The sequence below is a fragment of the Phoca vitulina genome, unplaced genomic scaffold (genome assembly GCF_004348235.1).
Source record: "Phoca vitulina isolate PV1807 unplaced genomic scaffold, GSC_HSeal_1.0 scaffold10, whole genome shotgun sequence".
Taxonomy (NCBI): Eukaryota; Metazoa; Chordata; class Mammalia; order Carnivora; family Phocidae; genus Phoca; species Phoca vitulina.
In genome coordinates this window covers 40009033-40030170 of record NW_022589713.1, presented here as the reverse complement: position 1 = coordinate 40030170, position 21138 = coordinate 40009033, and the positions used below count along the sequence as shown (strand labels likewise).

General features: G+C 38.5%; 1 protein-coding gene and 1 pseudogene across 2 annotated transcripts in view; both read left to right on the top strand.

Annotated features, from left to right (window-relative positions):
* The window catches only part of GADL1 (glutamate decarboxylase like 1), a 164427-nt gene that overhangs the window by 67147 nt on the left and 76142 nt on the right, over positions 1–21138 (top strand). For both annotated transcript variants that reach the window (XM_032408848.1, XM_032408847.1), the window contains one exon: positions 19749–19948. In XM_032408848.1, the coding sequence (XP_032264739.1) occupies positions 19749–19948 (200 nt within the window). The remainder of the gene's footprint in view (positions 1–19748; positions 19949–21138) is intronic.
* Positions 13232–13363, top strand: LOC116635331 (annotated as a pseudogene).

The following is a 21138-nucleotide window of genomic DNA, read 5'->3' as shown; positions in this document are numbered from 1 at the left end:
TGTACTTAAACCCTAAGTTGTAGGAAAATTGTTAATGGCATATAATAAAGAAATAAATTGTAGGCTAAATAGAAAAGTGAAAACTCTATAAAATAGTCACAGTATCTTTAAAGTCAAGGTGTGTATGACTCATGTGTGCAAGCACTTACGCATGTACATTCACACAGCAAACATACCTGCCCTAAGCCATCATGAAACTGATGGGAAATTATAATTTAGGGAGTTTTGTTAATTGCAAAAAGTTAATTGCAATACCTCCTCTGGTAGTTCATTCTGAGGGTTTTTGGGGGAGTTTGGAAGATGTTGGACTTTTTTTTCAATGAATTGTTATGAAATAGAAGAAAAATACAAAAATGTGCATAAAATGTAAATAAACAGCTTAGTTTACTGTTATAAAAAGAATAATCAAGTAGTTCCCATACAGATTCAAACAAAGAACATAACCAGAAACCCAGAAATCCCCCATAGGCTCTTTCCTGTTACTGAATTTCTTGCTTTTCTTTTTAGTTTTGCTCTGCAGTGTGGATCCTCAAATAACATAGTTTACTTTTGCCTTTCTGAAGGAATTGTGCAGTATACACACACACACACACACACACACACACACACACACACACATATATTTGGTTTGGCATCGTTGCTGTTGTTGCTCAGATTTACCTCATGTCTGTGAGATTCATCTATGTTTCGGCACAATCTGATGATTATTCGTTTTCTCTGTTTTATACTATTCCAAATGATTATAACACAATTTGTTCATCCTTTTTACTGTTGATGGACATTTGGGTTATACCTGTTTGGGGATTTTACAAAAACTGGCTATGAACCTTTTTCTGCGCATATCTTCATTGCTTGCTACATCTCTGAGGTTCCATCTTGTCTAATTTTCCTTTTTCTTGAAGACCATATTTAGGAATTTCTTAGTGGATCAAAAGGTGGCATATTCTGTTAGACTTTGTTTCTTTGAAAATGTCTTTATTTCATTTTTTCTGGAGCTAGAACTCTGTCGGTAATTTTCTTTTACACTTTAATGTCTTTTTTTTCCTTTTGTGTGTTAGAAAGTTAACTGTCCTTTTTTTTCCAGTTTATTTTTTTAAGTAATCTCTACACCCCACGTGGGGCTTGAACTCATGACCCGGAGGTCAAGAGTCATATGCTCTTCCGACTGAGAAGCCAGGCGCCCCTGTCATTTTTTTAATGACAAAATTACTTTTTATTTTGGCTTCCTTTAAGGTTTTCAAGCTTTCTTTAAGTTTCTGCTGTTTATGTATGGTATTGTAAACATGTATTTTGTTGGGTTTATCTTGAGTTTTGAAAACTATCCACTTAATTATCAACTCTGCCTCCTTCTCTCTTTTTCTGACACTCCAATTAAATGTATATTAGACCTTCTCACTGTTTCTTGTGTTTCTTTTTTTTTTTTAAGATTTTATTTTAAATAATCTCTACACCCAATGTGGGGCTTGAACCCACAACCCTGAGATCAAGAATCACAGGCTCCACCGACTGAGCCAGCCTAGAACTCCTGTTTCTTCTGTTTCTTACTGTATTTTGTGTGTTTCCTAATTGTGTCTTTGCATGCTTTGTTATGGATAATTTTGATGACCTATCTTAAAATTCATGAATTCTGCCTTCAGCTATATCTAAACTGCTGTTAAAGCCATCCCTTCAATGTTTACTTTGTTACTGTCTTTCCAGTTCTATTATTTTAATTGAATCTTTTTTCACGTACGTAGTGCCTCTAGGTTCTTGTTGACATTTGTAAGACCAGCCTTTATCTCCATGAACATGGTAAACATAGATTTACAATCTACTTCTGTCAACTCTGATATCTAAATTCCCTCGAGTGCTATTCCTATTGATTCTTGCATCTGTGGTTCCTGGCTCTCATATTGTCTAGAGAGACCCCTTATGATTTTTGGTGGTTTACTGAATATTTTGTTTGAGAAATTATCTTTAGGAATAATTTACACAGAATGGAGTTATCTTCCCAGAGAGAGGATTTTATTTTCCTTCTTCTGGGCATCTGGGACAATTAGCAGTCTAGGATGAAGGCTTGACATTTTCCTGGATCTCCAGAGCATAGCCTGGACCACCATTTCAGGGTGGAGACCTTTGAATCCTAAACAAGAGAAAGAATTGCTTACCGCCCTCAGTGACGCTAAGCGCCTGTGAGCTGTTTCCTGAAGTACTTGGAGTGTCCGTGCGTGAGATCGGATGGTGATGTAAAGTGTCCCCACACACGGGGTGGTCACAGTTTCTGTTCCCTCACCTCTCACCCATCTGGCTCCTGCCTTAGCTGTCCTCCCTCAGACTGAAAATGTCCCTGGGGTAGAGACATTTCTGGCTGACCTTCTGGAGCTCCGTTCCTCTCCTTGGACCTCCCAGGAGTTTATTCTTGTCTTGTGCAGCTCTGTGATGTTTTTCATTAGATGCAGTTTTTATGTTCTATTTCAAGCATATTCTGTTTTCTACAGCAGGAGCATTTCCAATTTATCTAGTCCTTTATTACTAGAATTGATATATACTAGGCTTTAGCTTTTTTAATTTATTTTTTATTTTTTAAAAGATTTTATTTATTTTTGAGAGAGAGAGGGTGTGTGAGTGGGGGGAGGAGCAGAGGGAGAGGGACAAGTAGACTCTGTGCTGAGTGTAGAGCCCCATGTGGGGCTCGATCCCACGACCCTGAGATCGTGACCTGAGCGGAAAAACCCAGTCAGATGCTTAACCAACTGACCCAACCAGGTGCCCCCAGGCTTTAGCTTTTTAATAATCAGCTGCTAGTCAGTGCTCTCAGCAAGGATAAGCATTTGTTGGTTTATTCATCTTTTCATTCAACCTGCAAATATGTGCAGCCTCCTATGTGATAGATGAGTAAGACATGATCCCTGCCCTAATTGAGCTCAAGGGCTAGTAGGGGAAACAGATTTCAAGCAAATAATTAAAATATGATATGTAGTAGAATTATATAATGGAGTAAAAAGCAGGTGTTTAGGGAATGCAGATCAGGTAAGAGAACAACCCTGCTGAAAAGCCTGGTCTAGAGAAGTTAGTTGCAGCAGAGGTGACTTAAAATAATAGTTATTCATATTTTCTTTCCATTTTTATTTATTTATTTATATTTTTAAAAGATTTTATTTACGCATTTGAGAAGGAGAGAGAGCACAAGTGGGGGGAAGAACAGAGGGAAGGGGAGAAGCAGACTCCTCACTGAGCAGGGAGCCAGACATGGGGCTCCATCCTGGGAGTCCGGGATCATGACCTGAGCTGAAGGCAGACACTTTAACTGACCGAGCCATCCAGGCTCCTCTCTTTCCACTTTTAAAGAAATATATGATCATGATAGGACAATCAAGTGTAATGAGGAACATAAAACCTACTTGTAGCCAACTAGCCAAAGTTAAATCATTAAAAATTTTTTGATAGATGAGTATTATGTATTACTATATTTATGCTGATGTAGATTAATCTATTTTGTTTCTATAACCAGCATCTTCCTTTCTTTGTCCATTCCTACCCCCTTCTTTGATATAAGAAACAGAGGCAGTTAGGCTTATAGAGGTTTAAGAATACTTACTTCTTTAATGATGCTTACCATCATCATGGAAGCTGCTAATTAGGCATCTTAAGTCCAGCTCAGAAGCGTGCATTGATGAAGCTCTATATATGTTTTAAGAAGATTCTCTTCCATTGCCAAATTTACAATATCTCTTCCCCCTATCCCATCCAGACACCTCTTATAATCATAACTGCTTATGTTATCAGTGACCTTGTTGGAAAATAGGGAAGCCAAACTTGCTGGTGTTACCATCTTCTTCATCTGGATGATATTGCTAAATCTCATTCAGCCTTCTATTCTTTTCCTACTCTGTTGACAACTTTTTGTGAATGCAATGCCTCTTGATCTACAGAAAAAGGTTTTCAAATGAAACAAGACTTTCATTAAGAGCAGGTTATCCCGTTGGAAGCATCAGATGAGACCCAATGTTGCACAAAGCTTACATATCAACTAGGGGAAATGGGAAATTGTCTCAGGTGAAAACAAATTCTTTAAAACATAAGGAATTGCAGAATTTTATCAGTGCAAAACTGGAGGAGAAAAGGTAGAAAATGTTAATTAAGGGTCTGAGAGATAGGATGAGGCAAAGATCTAATGTGATTCCATTTTTGGAGGAACCCATTCATTGGATCAAACTGCTGATGATTGTTTGCCAAATCCACATTGGCAAACTATATAATAGTTGGCAAATTATATAATAATATAATTATTATAGCTTCAAAATATATTTCATCTAGTGGAGCAGGTCGTCATTCACTCTCTAACAAAATGACCTGTTCTTTGTCTGTTTATTCTTCCAAATGGATTTTGGAAACATTTTACTTTAACATAAAAACCTTGCCCTGGGATTTTATTTAGAATTATATTAAACCCCTTGGATTAACTTGAGATTTAACATCTTTGCAAAATTTTAGCCTTTCCATCCAGGAACATGGTATATCTCTCCATTTATTCAGATTTCTTTTATTTCACACAAAGATTATTTTAAAAAAACTTTTTTAAAGATTGTATTTATTTATTTGACAGAGAGAGAGAGCACAAGCAGGGGGAGTGGCAGTCAGAGGGAGAAGCAGGCTCCCTCTGAGCAGGGAGCCCGATGCCGGGACTCGATCCCAGGACCCAATCATGACCTGGGATCACGACCTGAGCCGAAGGCAGAGGTTTAACCAACTGAGCCACCCAGGCATCCCTCATTTTTAAATTTTTATTGTGGAAAATTTCAAACATATCCAAGAGTGGAGATGAACGCCTATGTACTGATGGCATGACTTCAATAAAGATCAATTCATGGCTAATCTAGTTTCATACCCACTCCTTCCTACTCTCTCCTGTATGATTGGAAAAAAAAATTTATATCACAGAATTTTGATTTTTTTTTCATAGAGGACTCAAATATGCTTTACTATTAAGGTTAATTATAAATTTTTATATTGATTATTATTATAGATAGAATCTTTTAAAAATCTTCTAACTGCAAATTCTGCTATAAAGGAAAACTTTAAATTATTTATATATAACTGCTTCACCAGATTTCTAATTATTCTGAGAAATTTAAAGTTATTCTCTTATATTTTCTAAATATAGAATTAGATCAGTATACAACTGTAATTTTGTTTTCTTTCTAATATGTAAGCTTCATATCAGTTATCAGCAATTATAATGTACTGAGAATTTCCAAAAATATATTCAGTAATAACAGTAAATAGAAGGCATTTTTGTCTACTTTGTGATTTTATTAAAGGTGTCTTAAAATATACATTCTTTATATATCCTCTTGAGAAGCTAGAAATGAGTATTGAATTTTACCATATTCTTTTTTATTATCTAATAAGGTAGTTCTATCATTTTACTCCTTGAACAAAGTTAACTGTGCCTTAATAGATTTTCTACATTACTGATTTACCTCATTTTATTGCAGTAATTTGGTTTAATGTATGATGGATTTGTATATTTCGATTTTTGCTTCTGTCTACATATGATTGAACTGTGTGTGTGTGTGTGTGTGTGTGTGTGTGTGTGTGATCTTGGTTGGATTGTATTTTTGAGTGCATTTTAAACTGTCTTCATTTTAGGATAATTACAGTAACACAGAGATCATCAGTTTTTAGAAATGTTCAGAAAAGCCAATTGTAAAACTGGTCAGAAATTTTGAGGGAGATAATTCTTTGATCTAGTGTTTATTTTTCCCATTTTTATTGAACTACTGATCAATTTCAAGAACTTACATTTTCTTAAATATTTAATACATTTTACTGAGATTTTCAAATATGTGAGCAGAATATATACTATCCTTTTACCATTTTCATTTAATTTTTGCCTTATATCCTTGTCAGAAATCTTAATTTTTAAAATATTTTTCCTGATTTAGTTTATCTTCTCCGCATAAGGAATGACTAATTACATTTATTTTTCAATTCACATATTTATTAAGTTTATTTAATTGTTATTCATTTTCTCCTGCTTCTTTACATTTTTGTTCTGTAGGAATGTTATTTTACATTTGAAGGCCATTTTGGTTCAGTTCCTTAAGTTTTGTTTTGGAGTGTTCTCATTTAAATTATTTTCCAATTAATCCATAATAACAGTGTTGATTTCCTCTTCTAGTCAAGAATGATTTATAAAAGAGATTTTAACCTCCCAAGTGCTTCAGATATGTTATGAAATTCTGATGTGTTTTATTGTAGTCAGATAATGATCAAAATGAAAGCAGAGATCAAGAGTGACAAATTTTTACCTTTTCAACTCAAAAGTTACTCTTGAAAGGATGTCTTATCATCCAGAATCCATTTTTAGATTGTACTTTCTTTCCCAAATAGATAAACAGTCTTAAGGGTTTGGAGGGGGGAAGCAAGTGTTTGAAGAGGAACGAAGTATTAAATATGAATATGGAAGCCCAAGAGGACCAAGGAAGAATAGAATTTTCCTGTAAATACAGGACATATAGGTCCTTTCCTCTCTTGGCTCAAGTTCTAGGTGAGGCTCAGAGAATAGGGAAGCCTCTTCTCTCCCCTATCCCTCAAGTCAATTTGGAAAGTAGAAATTAAACAGACATGGTGGGGGTATATTAAGGTATAAGAGTGCCTGAGATAGCCCCCAATAAGTTTCAGAGTGGCTGGCAGGGAGCTAGCTCATCCAAAAGTGATTACAAATGAACAAGAAGACACAAGGGAGTCTGGAAATAAGGGCAAGAAGCAAGAAGCATGGCAGTGACCTGACAGCGGGAGGCCATGGCAGGTCTTTAGATGTAAGCAGGAAGATGGAAAGATCATCTGGGGATGAGCTAGGGATGGGACAGGTGGTCAGCACAAGGACAGCAGTGACCACACCAAAGAAGCATATGTTCACTCCCCAGCTTCAGTATAGAGTTGCCAGATTTGGCAAAGGAAAATACAGGATGTTCAGTCAAGTTTGAATATCAGGTAAACAGCAGATAATATTTTTGTATAAGTATATCCCAAATTTTGCATGGGATATACTTTTACTAAAAATGTTGGTGGTTATGAATTTATGTGAAATTTTTACAGAATTCAGATTTAGTAGGATGTTTTGTATCTTATCTGGCAACCCTCCTCAGTGGCATTTGTGAATATCCCAACAATGTTACATAAAGAGCAAGAAGAAGAAAACTCTTGGAGGGAAAATCTTGATTGTCCATGTTTTACGTCTGAATGGTGTGAGATATCACTCAGAGTTTTGAGGTTTTCTGAAAAGGACCAGATTAAATATTTTGCATTAGAAATAAATGTGGCTGCAAATCAGAAACATTTTCAGTTAAAGAAAAATAAATTGTCATTTTGCACATCCAAAGTGATGCAATTGTTATGCATTGAAATTCATAACAATGTTATTTGTTTTTAAGTTCATGTGACAGGTAAAATATGGTACTTCACAGTATGACGTTTATATCTCTGTCCAAGAGACCAGCACGAGCTAAATTAGGATCTCTCAGTGTTAACTCCATATTCCTAGTCTCCTCCATCTCTGGTCCAATCAGCTGGGACTAGGATGGGAGTGGTGTAATGTGACCATTTCTATGGGTGAGAAGGGAAATAGGGGATCATTATGGACCAGGCAAAGAGCCTGAATTGTGTGTGCTATAAATGTCTTCCGTCTCTTGCTGTGACAACTTAGTAATGGATTGTTGAGCTTTAAACTTGGTCCAGAAACTGAAAAGAAATGGGGAAGATGGATTGTTATCTTTCCCATTTCTGGCTCTGGACCAGTTGTCAGAAAAAAGTTCATGGCTTCTTTTTTATAAAGCTACTCTCTTCCCAGTACATTTCATTATGCCCTTGTCATGGAGTAGCACATGTCACTATTATATGTCCTTTGGATCTTATCTTGACATATTATTCCTCTGTTTTATTACCAGTTTTAGACAGCACTATAGTGCAGATTAAACCCTCGACATTCAGTTACAGAAATACCGATGCATTCATTTAGAGTACTGTCAGAATCTTTGTGCCCTTTCAATATCCAGCTTGCCGGAGATGTAGTGAAATGCAATGAAATACATAGCTTTTTCCAGAGCTAGTGAGAACCGGGAATTTATATATAACAAGGAAAAGATTGTTTTCTGCCTGTGAGGTAGCCACAGCAAGCATTAGAAGGTTAATCTCTCTAAGAGTTTTTATTTCCCAATTATGAAAGTTATAGGGCCCCCTTCACTTAAGGGGTTCAGTTGAAATCCAAGAGGAAAATCTCTAGGGGAGTGCTTTATCTGTCTCCTTAATTTCCCAAGTTTGTGACTGGGGGAATGACTCACTCATGATTAGAGTTTTCATGGAGTCATGAGTCTTAAGTGTACTCTAGAGCCTGATAATCGGTTTTACAGTTTAACAGTGAATTAATGTGAGCCCAAGGGGTTTATCTTTCCCTATATGGGCTCCCCCCCAATGCCTCTGTCGCTTCAGGCACTCTTCAGAAAGCTCCTCACTCACATTCAAGCATTTATCATAATTGTTTAGAATAAAAAATGACATTCATCAGTGCCAGGCTAGATGAGCTCATAGGGAAGACATGTTGTCTCTCGTCGTTGTGCCAATTTTATGGATTTTGAGAAGCAGGAGAGAAGGAACATAGCTGTGGTTCATTTTAGGTCATTGTGGATCTGGGGCACTGGCTGCCAGCCCATCGTGCCTTTCTAGAGGGCAGATTGAGCGGTGTGAGGTTTGAGGGGCGTGATAGGATATGGGGCAGGAGGAGGGGTGCAGCCTTCTCTCCATGATGCTCTATAGCCCAGTTATTCCCTGAAGAGTCAGAAATTGAGAATGTGGGGTCTGGGGTAGAGCCAGGCAATGTCCAGGCAGTGACATTTGTCCCACCCTGGGGAGGGACATGCTGAGAGATGGGGCTAGGGAACAATCTCAGGTTTAGAGGGCTTTGGACATCATGTTAAGAACACATTCATTTTTCTCGCAGGCCAGTGGTTCCCTCTGTGTGGAAACCAGACATTTCTTTGTCACCCTGAGTCCTGTTTTTTCTCTCACAGTGTTCTGCTCAAGCATCGACTTTCCCAGGGAGGCTTCTGGCTTTCCTGGCTGCTTTACAGCTCTCTTCTTTATCCAAGCATTTGTTTAGCATGTATTACAGAGTCCTCTGTGATCTAACTAACCGTTAGCCTGTCACCCATACTTAACGAGAGGCTCCTTAACTGTTCTCATGCCCAATACAGTCTTGGGCGAGTCATGGACGGATAGATGAGTGGATAAATTTACTAACCCATTTCATCCCCATATCAATCCAATGAGGTAGGAACTATCACTCTGACCATTGGTCAGATGAAGAAACTGAGTACATAAAGCATAAGTAACATGCCCAAGGCTCCCAAGCTGGTAAGGGATGGCCCTGGGATTCAGGACCAGCGAGGCTTCAATCCACAATCCATGGTTTTAATCACACAGCTTCTGTGTCCCTAAATCAAAATGACAGGTAATGGATCAACCTCACATTCTACCTGAAACTGTAAATTCTAAAACCACAATGATGCACAGAACTAGAAAATATTGATTTGGGAAGATAAGATTTGAGTGTTTAATTCTTTTAGAACCAATACAGAGTGAAATACTATTGCTAATGATTTTGCTTATTCTAACTCTTTTCACATGCTCAGCCAGGCTGGTTAAGTTGACCTGTAAATCTCTTCCTAACTCTGGTGCCCAGACCTGGCATGTAGGTTTTTGTCATTTACTTTTCCTCTTTCAGCCTATGATTCTGTAAATATAGGCACTCTCCCCCAGGATTTGCAGTCAGGGCTGTTCTAAACACCCTGGTCTAATAGACCCCTTCAAGACACTTGCAGTTCATCAAACAAGGGTTTGGTTTAGAAAATATAATTCTCATACCTAGAGAACAATTGAGCCAGAGAATCCTAGAAGTCATCTCATCTCCCTGCTTCCGACCCACCAGAGAGCCTTTCTCTCTGCCTTCCATCCCTCCCTCCTTTCTTGCTCTATGATCAATTGTAGCTTCTACTTGCTGTTTGCATATGAGCTTCCAGTTTCATATTCATAGCTCTTCCTGCTGCATTATTTCAGCAAAGACCTATCATAAATGTCAAAATGCAGTGTTAAAAAAAATAAAAGAGAAAACAAATCCAGACTTAACCAGTTTTATCACAGAGTACTTTTTTTTTTTTTTTTTTCTTCCTGGGGTGTTGGGGAAACAAAGGAAATTAGAAATTATAAGCTGGTATGCATCTGGATAGTCAAATGCCATTCCCTATGGAAATTGCATAAAACATTTCTCCAAACCCAAAAGAAAAATAAACCATGACAATTTTATTCTAATTTATTTTAAATTAAAGATTCTTTTTTTCTTCTTTGAAGCAACATATTTACTGATTGTTGTGAAAGGGATTAGAAACTTACCTCAATGAAAATGAAAGAAAATGGGTTGGAGCCTTCATATAAATGCTTAATGCTTCTTACCTCAACAAATTTGGAAAAGGTTGTCTTATTAAGTGTATCTCTTCATTGGGTATGTCTTAAAACAAGGGTCTGAAAATTATGGCACCTGGACTAAATCCAGCTTGACACTTGTTTTTATAAATAAGGTTTTATTGGAACACAACCATACCCATTCATTTTAGTATCCTATATGGCTGCTTTCATGCTACAACCTCAGAGTTGAGTAGTTGTGACAGAGATTGTATGGCTTACAAAACTGAGAATATTTACTCTCTGGTCCTTTACAGAAATTGTTCGCCCATCTCTGTTTTAGAACATCCAAAGGAGAGGACATTGCCTTCTTTAGTGTTGGAGACCACAGTTTGAACTAGGAAATTCTGGGATTAAATGTGATTTATCAGTGGGAAAATCCACTTACGGACCTTGAAGCCCAGTAAGACCTATGTTCAAATTCCGTCTTTGTTTGGGACTACCCTGCATGCCATTGACAAGTTGTTTAACTTTTCTGAAACTCAATTATTTTATCTGTAAAATGAAGACACTTTTTATTGTGAAGAGCTACTATGCCATTAAATGGGAAAATGTTCCGAAGTGTGCAGTGTGTTGCCAGCCATATAGTGGACACTTAGTGAATATAATTTTTTTCCTTGTTATGTCCAAATTGAGGAATGAGCTACATGTGAATGCACAGATTCTTCTGTCTGGACAAATGTCCATTTGTGTGGTGGAAAAATTCTTTATCATTTTAGCACATTTCTGTATTTTATCATGAGTCTTTGGGGAAAAAAATGCTTTTGTCTACTATACCTCGGATCCTATTCAAAGGTTTTACCAAGTACTTCCTGATTCATTTGAAACTATTATTTAAGGCCAGTTTTAAGTAGGATTGCCCATGGTCACGGCAGTTATCAATGATTTCCAACAACACTTTAATGGCATTTATGCAATGAAGAGCAGGGAACTTGTGTTTCAGAAATTGCCTTGCTGCACAGCATTTTCCCCTGTATAAAATCAATCTCTTACCTATACTCCAGGTCTCAGAGGCCAGAACTCTCGAGGATGCTCCAACTCCAAGAAATGTAGTCCAGCAGCCTTGCTGCTGAATGTGTAAAATTCCACTTGAGAAGGAACTGGGCACTTGTTCACAGCATCACAATCAGCTGGAGACCTCAATTGATTTTGTTAAATATTGTGCTTCTTGTGTGGAATAACTTTTCTAGCCTCAGTCCAGGGAAACACTCTAGCGTTGTGTCCATTTTGTCCAAGATGAAGGACACCATTTCTATGGGTACTTGGCCCACCTATTTTGGAGAGATGCAAGTAAGCCATCTAGACTAAAGAAGTAAGTCTTGTGTTAATAAATATTTTTCCCCAGACATTTCACTTAAACATTATGGCACAAATACTTATCCCCAGGAGGTGGGCTGCCATGCAGCATCATTAGTCTCAATTTACAGATGAATGAAAATGTGATATGATGGAGCAAAGTGAGGCACTTGACAGTCATGGTAAATACTCAGAGCTCAGAAGCAGCAAATGACTACTGGACGCTTTTGTTGTGCGCATATGACCAGGTGTGCCAAGAAATTGGCAAGTAGTCTATGCCCTTCACCCTCCTTCCAGCATGACTTCTGTGCACAAATATCACTCCAGTTGTATTACGTTTCCCCGTGGCCTTTCCCTTGGCCTTGACCTCATCTCTCCTCCTCCTTTCCCTTCCCCGCCTCCCTCATCTCTCTTTTCTCACCTTTTTCCTTTTCTCTCCTTATCTATCATATTGTGTTTTTCTAAGCGGCCTTAAATCTCTTTTGCAACAAGGCAGGGTATTAAGTAAATATATATCAGAGAGAATCACAGAAACTCATGGTTGGAAGTAATGGAAGAAGAGCAAGGATCACAGTTCCTCCTATCAGAGCTAAGTGAGCAATATTTACATACAGCCATGTTGATATGATTAAGCTTCTCCAAACCAATAGTTTTTTGTTCTATATCACAAAAGCACAGCAAATCAAAAAGTTGAATAGATTAGGGTTGTGGGGGTATGGTTTTGCACATCACATTCATGCTATAATCCGTGGACATATGTTTCATATCTTGGAGCTGTCCCCCTCCCCCGCTTTGATTAAGAGTCCAGCATTACTCATATCAACCCATATTTTCTTTATTTAAGTGCATAGAATAAAGTCATTCTTCACTTGTATTCACGCAGAGACAAAACTTTGATAATGGGCACAAATAGCTCACAAAGTAGTCAGATAATCACCTGGGTTTCTATGCCCTTGTAAAAACACCTCAGAGTTCTCTGAACTCAATATAAATGTAATGTTGACTGAAACTTCTAGATCAAGAATTTTCAACATAAGATCAAGACTCATCAGAACAATGGTTTTCAATCCTGGCTGCATATTAGGATCATCTGAGAAGCTTAAAAAAATACCATCGCCCTTACCCACACCAAAGGTTCTGATTTTTGGTCTGGAGTCAAGACCCGGCATTGATATTAAAAAAAAAAACAAAACCCTCTTCACATAATTCTAATATTAGCTAGGGTTGAGAACCGCCATACTAATTGGTTTTGAGTTATATGGTCGATTTTAAGTCTCCTCAGCTTTTTATTTTCCTTTTTAATGAATAATCAGAATAGAATAGCAAATATCAGTATGCTGTTCATATGGTAATGATGGGTACTATTCCATGAAATTCCTGTTTCAGTTTCGTGTATATTAGGGTGGATACTGTTACTATTTAAAAATAATTTCTTACTATCGCTTCTCGGCCTTTTGGCTAAGATCAAGTGTAGTATCTGTTCTTATCAGTTTAAAAATAATTTCTTACTGTGGACTGTAATCAAAGTTTGAAAAACACTGCTTTAGATTATCTTTAAGAGAGAAAGTATGTTGATAGCTGCCTAGGGAAAATCAGAAAATCTTCATCTGTCCTAAGAGAGAAGCCCAACTGCACTATTTTTAAATGCTCGTATGGCAGGCAGAGGTGTCGCCAGGTGATCTCTGCACTATCAAATGTTTCTGACCTCTTTATAGAAGCACGTACACATTCTCGAAGACACTGAGCCCAACTTCCTGCTCGCCTGTAGTCACCCTCGCTGCTTAAAATTAAGTTGCATTTCTTTAAAAAAATCTTTTAGCTTAGTCTCCTCATTTTTAAATCAGCTCATTCTGACCCTTAGTTAGGGATATTTATGGGAGAGTTACACTTCATTAGCAAATACAGGATCTCCAGTCTGGCACTAAAGTATTCTATCAGTTCTCTAAAAATCCCCATCAAGCCTGTGGGCCTAGCACTTTAACGAAACTTTCTGGAATCTTCCAGGAGGCTTTCTGGAAGGAGAAGTGGAGCTTTGGTATTAACATTAAGTGCCTAGATATTCCAGGATAATGAGTGGTTTTCATAGATGATGTCCAAGTGATTCGGCCCTGCTGATCTTTTCACGGTTCACATAATGGAAATGTAGAAACCCTATCAAGAAGACTGGGGAGTTTCTGGCCTCACTGGCCCCACCTCTGGGAGAGGGGACCACTTCCCCCCCCCTTTTGTCCACAGGACAACAGGCTCAAGTGTTTTACCACATGGCAGAAGAGAGGAAGGCAGGTTGTTCACAAATTCTTCAGGAATTCAAGCACAAGCATCTTAAATATGAGCAAACTTCCATACCTAACATCTTCCAGAAAATACACATGACAGAGGGAAGTGAGAATTGGAGAATTAATTGAAGACCTAGGCAGGGGTTGATCTAGGGGCGATACAAATGTCTCAAAAATGCTTCAATGAGGTAAGAAGGAGGGCTGAATCAATTGATCAAAAAATAATTCAGAGCTGCTAACAGAAACCTCTAAGTTTGGATGTGAACCTTCTGGAGATATTGAGGTGGCCAGTGAAACACAACGTGTCTGAAACTAGCCTTCAGATGGCAAAGGAAAAGGCAAATAAGAACTCTGATCTTGTGGGGAGTTTGGGAAAAAAAAAAACAAACCTGTGGTCGTTCATTAAAAATAATAAGCTTTCTCTCAGGTGGGATGCAACACCAGATTATTTTTAACAATTTTCTGCTCTGACAGCCAGTGAAAAAGCCTCATGCAACAGAAAGGGAAATGAATTAAATAAATCAGTCCAAAAAAGAGGGATCAAAGGCATACCATGAAAAGAGTGAAAGGTGTCTATCCGAAGAATCTGCAAACGAAAAGGCACCTGCTTTGGATTATAGATGAACGTGACTAGGGCAATACTGTGGGTGGAAGCCCAGGAAGTTGAGGCCTAGCTGATTAAATTTCAAGGCCAATTCCCAACAATGAGCAGATCTTACAGCAGAGTTGAGTGTATGAAACCCACACTGCGCCGTCAGTAACTGCATGGACTAGGGGAATCAGGTGGAGGGTACACAGAGGGACAGGGTCAGGACTCCGGTGAAGGCAAATACAAAGATTTTCGTATTGCAAGTGATCTTGACGACCAGATCTCATTCCTCCCATAAGGATCTGTAAAATGTTCTACACCTTTGAAAGTCAGAAAGGGAACACATGTGGGACTAAAGAAAAAATAGAGAAAGTCAGAAGTCGTGGTTGGACATTGGCTTGGAAGAAGTGAAGATGAAAGGTTATATTCTCACTTTCCTACTTTATAGATCAAAAGCTATTTAGACAACTGAATGGTCTGGTTTCCACAGGTTTCAAACACACCCATATAAACAGATAACTGGGGTTGACCTGTACTTGAAGACTTGAAATGATATTCTTATGTTATTCTTTTTCCCTTCCTTTCTTTTCCCCCACCCCATCCCTTTATGTCTCTTTTTCACTTGTAAAGATCCACAGCATCTACGAAAGCCATCGGGTGTGAGAGCTTAGGCAAGGTCAGGCTTACCTCCATTTGGAGGATGAAGACCGTGGATCATTCTTCCTATTACTCTAAGATTTTTTTGTAATAGCCTTAGCATAGTCTATCAACTTGGTTTTCTATAGCTACTGGTAGATACATACCATTAAAAAGGGGAGGTGGGTGAGAGGTACAATATGCTCATTTCATAAACAGTGAGGATATCTAGAGCTGGCATCTTGTTTCTCAGCTTGCTGAGGGGAGAGAAGTAAATCAAAGGAAGAATGGGTGGTGACAGCTGGGAGGGTCAGGGTTATGGGAATATGTAGGAGGAAGGGAGTAATGAGCAGGATTTTGGCCAAAGCTGAGAGGTGTTCCCCGGTGACATTATTTCATTAGATTTTCACAGTATTCTTGTAAGATGGGTAGAACAAGTAGCACTGTCTCCATTACGTTGATGAGAAAAATGAAGCCCGAGATGTTAAGTGACTTGCTTTGGAGCTCTGACAATAGGGGACTAAATCAAAAGTGGACACCACATCTGCTGATTCTCACTTTATTCTGCCAGATCAATAATGAAGTTGAAGTTGAAGTATCTCTATGAGCCTGTGAAAATTCTCTGACCAGTCATTCTTACTGTGACCCTTAAGACCGTGGTGACCTGCCTACTCTTTACCTTTCCAGTCTTCCTAGCTCTGCCCTGGCCCGTTAATGAGCTCCATACTGAACTCATTCCATCTTCTCTTCTCCCCAGCTGCTCCCCATCTTTCAGCTCTCTGTGACATATTTCTTCTCCCGAAGAGTCCTATCTAACATCTCTGAGTCAGTGAAAATTGACCCTCCTTCGTGCTCTGTAGACTTTGTTCTTACCCCTAGTCTAGCACCATTCTGTAACTGCCTGTTTTTCTATCCCTATATCAGTCTTAAACTTCTTAGGGATAGTGATTTTCTTATTTAGCATTACATCCTCAGTGCCAAGCACAGCTTTTGGCATATACTAAGCCTCTCAAGTGTTTGTTCAATCAATCAATCAAGCCAAGATCAGAAGGTATGATCATTTTTAAAATTCACTTTTACATTTTAGATTACAACCAAGCCCCTCTGCTATTGATAGCCTAAATTTAGTTTGTGCAATCAACAAATGTTAACCAAGATGCTTAGTACCTCTATGGGGTTGTATGTCCAGGCTTCTCATAGTGCTTGTTATATAACAGGTCCTCAGTACATAATTTGGCAATGAATTACTTAGTACAAAGGTGATTAATATACCGATTTCCTAAGGCGTTTAGACAATGTCTTGCATGTAAATAATGATGATACGGGACAGAATATGGAAAGAGCCATATGGGAAGAATTTTGGGTAGCTTTCTTTTGCTAAGCTGAAAAACATGATGGCAAGGAGTGAGGACTTAAAGGAGGCCCATGTAATAACTGACTCCTGGGAAATAGCAGAATATGATGTAGCCTGTGGAAATAAAAAATGGCTTAACTCATCTCGACAAGAAAAATATGCCACCTACTGGTTCATTATGTATTTGTAGTGATGCCCTTAAATATCACCAGAGTCACAAGTATTTAGAAAAATATCAAGATGCTTTCTAGACAAGATGCCACCACTAGTAGGACAGAAGTCATATTTATAGGAACAGAGTAAGGGTCTGCAGCATGATTGTTGTTTTGATCTCCAGTTCAATGTGTTCTTGATGAGCTATCTTCCGTTTCACCTGCCTCTCCGAGGACTCTTAATGAGCATTTCTGGAAGTACTCTCTCCCGCATGTATTTAAGGGCTCACTGTAGAAAGACTGAAGTGTCATGGATACAGAGTTCAGGCCCTTCATCCCAGCAGCCTTGGTTTGAAACCCAGCCCCACCACCTAATAGCTACACAATCTTGGGTAATTAACTGAACCTCGCCATGTTGGAGTGTTAAATATATGAACCTATAAAAAATTCTCCTTTCTGCTTAAGCTACTTTGATTGCATTTTTTTCACTTGCCACTGTGTGAGTGCTAGTACAATATCTACTAATTCCTGAGAACTGCTTGAGAAGATATCACCATATAAAGCAATTGGTATTCTCGTTACATCCATGTCTCTGGAAATCATATAACCAGTATTTATTGTCCTGCTAGCATTAAGATTATAAAGATGAACAAGATAAACAGGGTGCTTCTCTTTGATGGTACAATAATGACTAATTGTTTTCAAAAACATTAACTTTTACTCTACTTATTCCAAAATGTTCTTTTCTCTGGAGAGCTGAACATCTTCTCTTAGTAGAAGTGTATCTTAAAACCAAAGACATCTCATCCATTTTAATACAAAGATACAAACTAAAATGCAAAGCAGGAACTTTGTGGTGAAAGTTTCATTTATTTATTTTCGATAAAGTAAATCCCAAGCCTCTGGCTCTTCTTTATGAAACTTTCCCAAGGCAGGAGGATTTTTCAGTGTAATGAAATTAATGGTGTCATGACTGGAGGACAATCACTCATTGTGCTGTATGCTTTTTTGGCTCTTCTCTTCTCCATTTGCCTATGATGATGCAATTTGTCTCCTGATAATGGATGGGCCTCTTCTCCCTTTCAGTCACTTGCATGAGGCACTGAAACTTGCTCAAGACATGTCCAAAGTTCATCTGCTTAGAGGATTTTTTTTTTTGAGTCTTTCATGGTTGATGAAATTAAATTTATAGTTGTGATGCAAGTACAAGAGTGTGTGTGTGTGTGTGTGTGTGTGTGTGTGCTCTGTCCTTAAAATGTATGCAGTGGCCTTTTAATGTTATAATATATGGTCAGGCTGCAGTTGCTATGGATACAATAACCAAATTGTCTGACCTTTGAGGGTAGGGAGATGCACGGGTGGCAGCTCTGATCAGAGCTGAGGATGGATGATAGAATGAAAGTAAAGATTAAAGAGTAAGGGGCTCTTTATATCTTAATGTTCAGATCAGAGCAATCTATTCTTTCCCTGTGTCTACCAACAGTATCCATCAGAGCAAGACTGAAGACTTAGTAGTATTCCTTTAATTATTTTTATACCATTTATTTTGGATCCTGGATGAGTGTAGTTTTGGAGTTCTTGATTAGATTATAGATGGTCTATAATTTTTTACATAGCATAAAATCACGCTTTCTGGTAATGGCACACATTATATCCAGGTTAGTGTCCACACAAGACAATGTTACTATTAAGACAGCAAATGCGTGCTTTTGTTTGGAATGTACCAAGTTGATTAGTCAACTGAATACTTTCTCTGTTCAGAAGAGATCACTTTCTAGGACCTCTATGACCACTGGGGAGTTTCTCTGTGTCTTCCTTTCGTATCGTTAAGATTTAGAAGATACTCCAAATGAGAAGTTCATATATCTGTGTTTCTTCTGTTCGTACTACGTGTCAGGGGAATGTGAGGGAAGTGTGGAATATGGGGAGTGGCATCATCACCCTAATTGCTAGAGGGAGGGTATTCTATGCCCAGTACAGTGTTAAGCTCTATGGATACAGACATGAGTAGGAAATGATTTCTGCCCTCAAGAACTTGCTTGGCAGACTGCATATTGAGTAGGGGCAGAAAGGAGTAAAGTCAGCAAATGCAGCCAAATATAAAAGGAAGAAGTGAGTCCAATGGGATGGGCAGGAAAGAAGCTGAAGGGAAAGTATACTTGAGATGGGACCCAAAGGAAGGGCAGACCTAGATAACAAGGAAAGACCAGGTTCAGTGTTAGTAAATTTCAGAACTTGTAAATATGCTGCATGTATTTTTTGAATGTGTCAAATATTATATTAAAATAGAGGTAAGGTCAAGCAAGTAGTGTGAGCAAAGATACACATGGGGCATGATCTAGTGGTTAAGGGACTTTGGGTAGTTTGGTTCTGTTGGGGAAGCAGAGGGTTTTACTAGGTATTCTGTAGCAATGAAGATGCTGAGACAATTGTGGGGCCCACGAAGGGGCTATAAATGACTAGTTTTTTGCCTATGAAATTATATAAAGTATGTATAGTATGTTAGATATTTTTTTTCCAATATGGAGCCTTGAGTGAGTTATAGACAGATTTTTTTTCATCTTGAGAAATTGATCCACTTTGATACTGTACAGGTGATGACATGGTCACCTCCAAGCTTCCAAATACTCATCAATAAGATTGTGAAGATGCACTTGGCATTCTCAACTCAGAGGGTTTTTTTCCCCCAAACAAAATAGGTAACCTGTGTCTCAATGTTAATATACACATATTGCTTCCCATGCAGGGAAGTCAGAGTGAGAGCAGGTGCTTTGGCACAAAGTAGTAGAACATCCTACAGGTTTTGTTTGTGGGTGTGTGTTTTTGAAATCAAGTGTATGCTAAAGATGGACAGTCTTACAGCCTTTCTTTCTTTCTTTCTTTCTTTCTTTCTTTCTTTCTTTCTTTCTTTCTTTCTTTCTTTCTTTTTTTCTCTTTCTTTTCAAAAGGACCTTCTTAAGAAATGCTACTCTGCCAAGGCATCTTACCTCTTCCAGCAGGATAAGTTCTATGATGTCAGCTACGACACAGGAGACAAGTCTATCCAATGCAGCAGGAGACCAGATGCGTTCAAGTTCTGGATGACTTGGAAGGCCCTGGGCACATTAGGCCTTGAAGAAAGAGTTAATCGTGCACTCGCTTTATCTAGGTACTTGCCTGTGTGTGTGTATGTGTGTGTACGTGTGTGTGTGTACATCTATAACAGAAAGACTTGATGGAAATAACATTTGCAAAGTCTGTATACATGTTCTTTCTTTTGTGCATTTCTCTTTTCATCTAATGACCATTTTCTCAGTACCTACTACATGTTAGGAACTGTGAACCGAGCAGTCTTACCCCCACTCTCCCGGATCCCAGCCCAGTAAGAGATACACTTAGGTGACAAAGCTGATAAAATACAAGTGAACCTACTTTTTGGTAAAGGTGGGTACATAATGCTCCAGGAGCACTCAGGAGGGTTCCTTAGTATTCTTGAGGGGCATTGGCAGAAGCCCTGGAGGAAGTGACATTCAACTAAGACCCAGGGAAGAAAGGGGAGAAGAATGGTACAGGCAGAGGGAGCACCAAGCCCAAATCACGGTGACTTTAAAGACCTGAATAGCAGGTTTGTGAGAATGTGGGGCTGGAAGGAAGACGTGAAGGTAAAGGTAATGTGGAAGTGCTATGGCTACTTGTCTCATTGTAACATTAGACACAAAGCTTTTGAAGCCATTTTCCAAGACATTAGAAAAGCCTTTAGATACAGGTGGTGGACACTTGCCCACCAAACAAGACTCTTCTGCTAAGCATGGATCAGTGGGTGCACATGGGCAGGCCACAGCCAGATTTAGTTTTAAATGTGATTTTTTGAGCCTGAACTACATAGGCTTAATCTTCTTGGTGTTAAAAAAAAACAAACAAACATTTAAAGATGTAAAATACTTAAAAATAGGGAGATTTGTCAAAAATCTGGATTTTTGGCTTCTCCCGAAGGATCAGAATGCTCTCAATCCCACCTGGTGACAAAGCACTGAACATGCTGGTGCCTGTCTAGAGACCACACTCCCTGTACCTCGTCCTGTTTTTCGCAGACAACCTAGACTCACAGCCCAGCTCTGGCATTTACAAGCAAGGTGACTTGGGCAAGTTTGTGAACCTCCCTGTACCTCAGTTTCATCCCAGTAAAATGGAGATAAAATGCTATGTCGTTCAAATAGTTGTCATGAGGATTAAATGAATTGATATATGTCAAACACTTAAAACAGTGCCTGGCCTGTGCTACATGCCATCTGAGTTTTGGTTATTCTTACCTGCTTGACCACTATGATCTCGGGTTTGGATTCTCTCTCGTTCAGACTT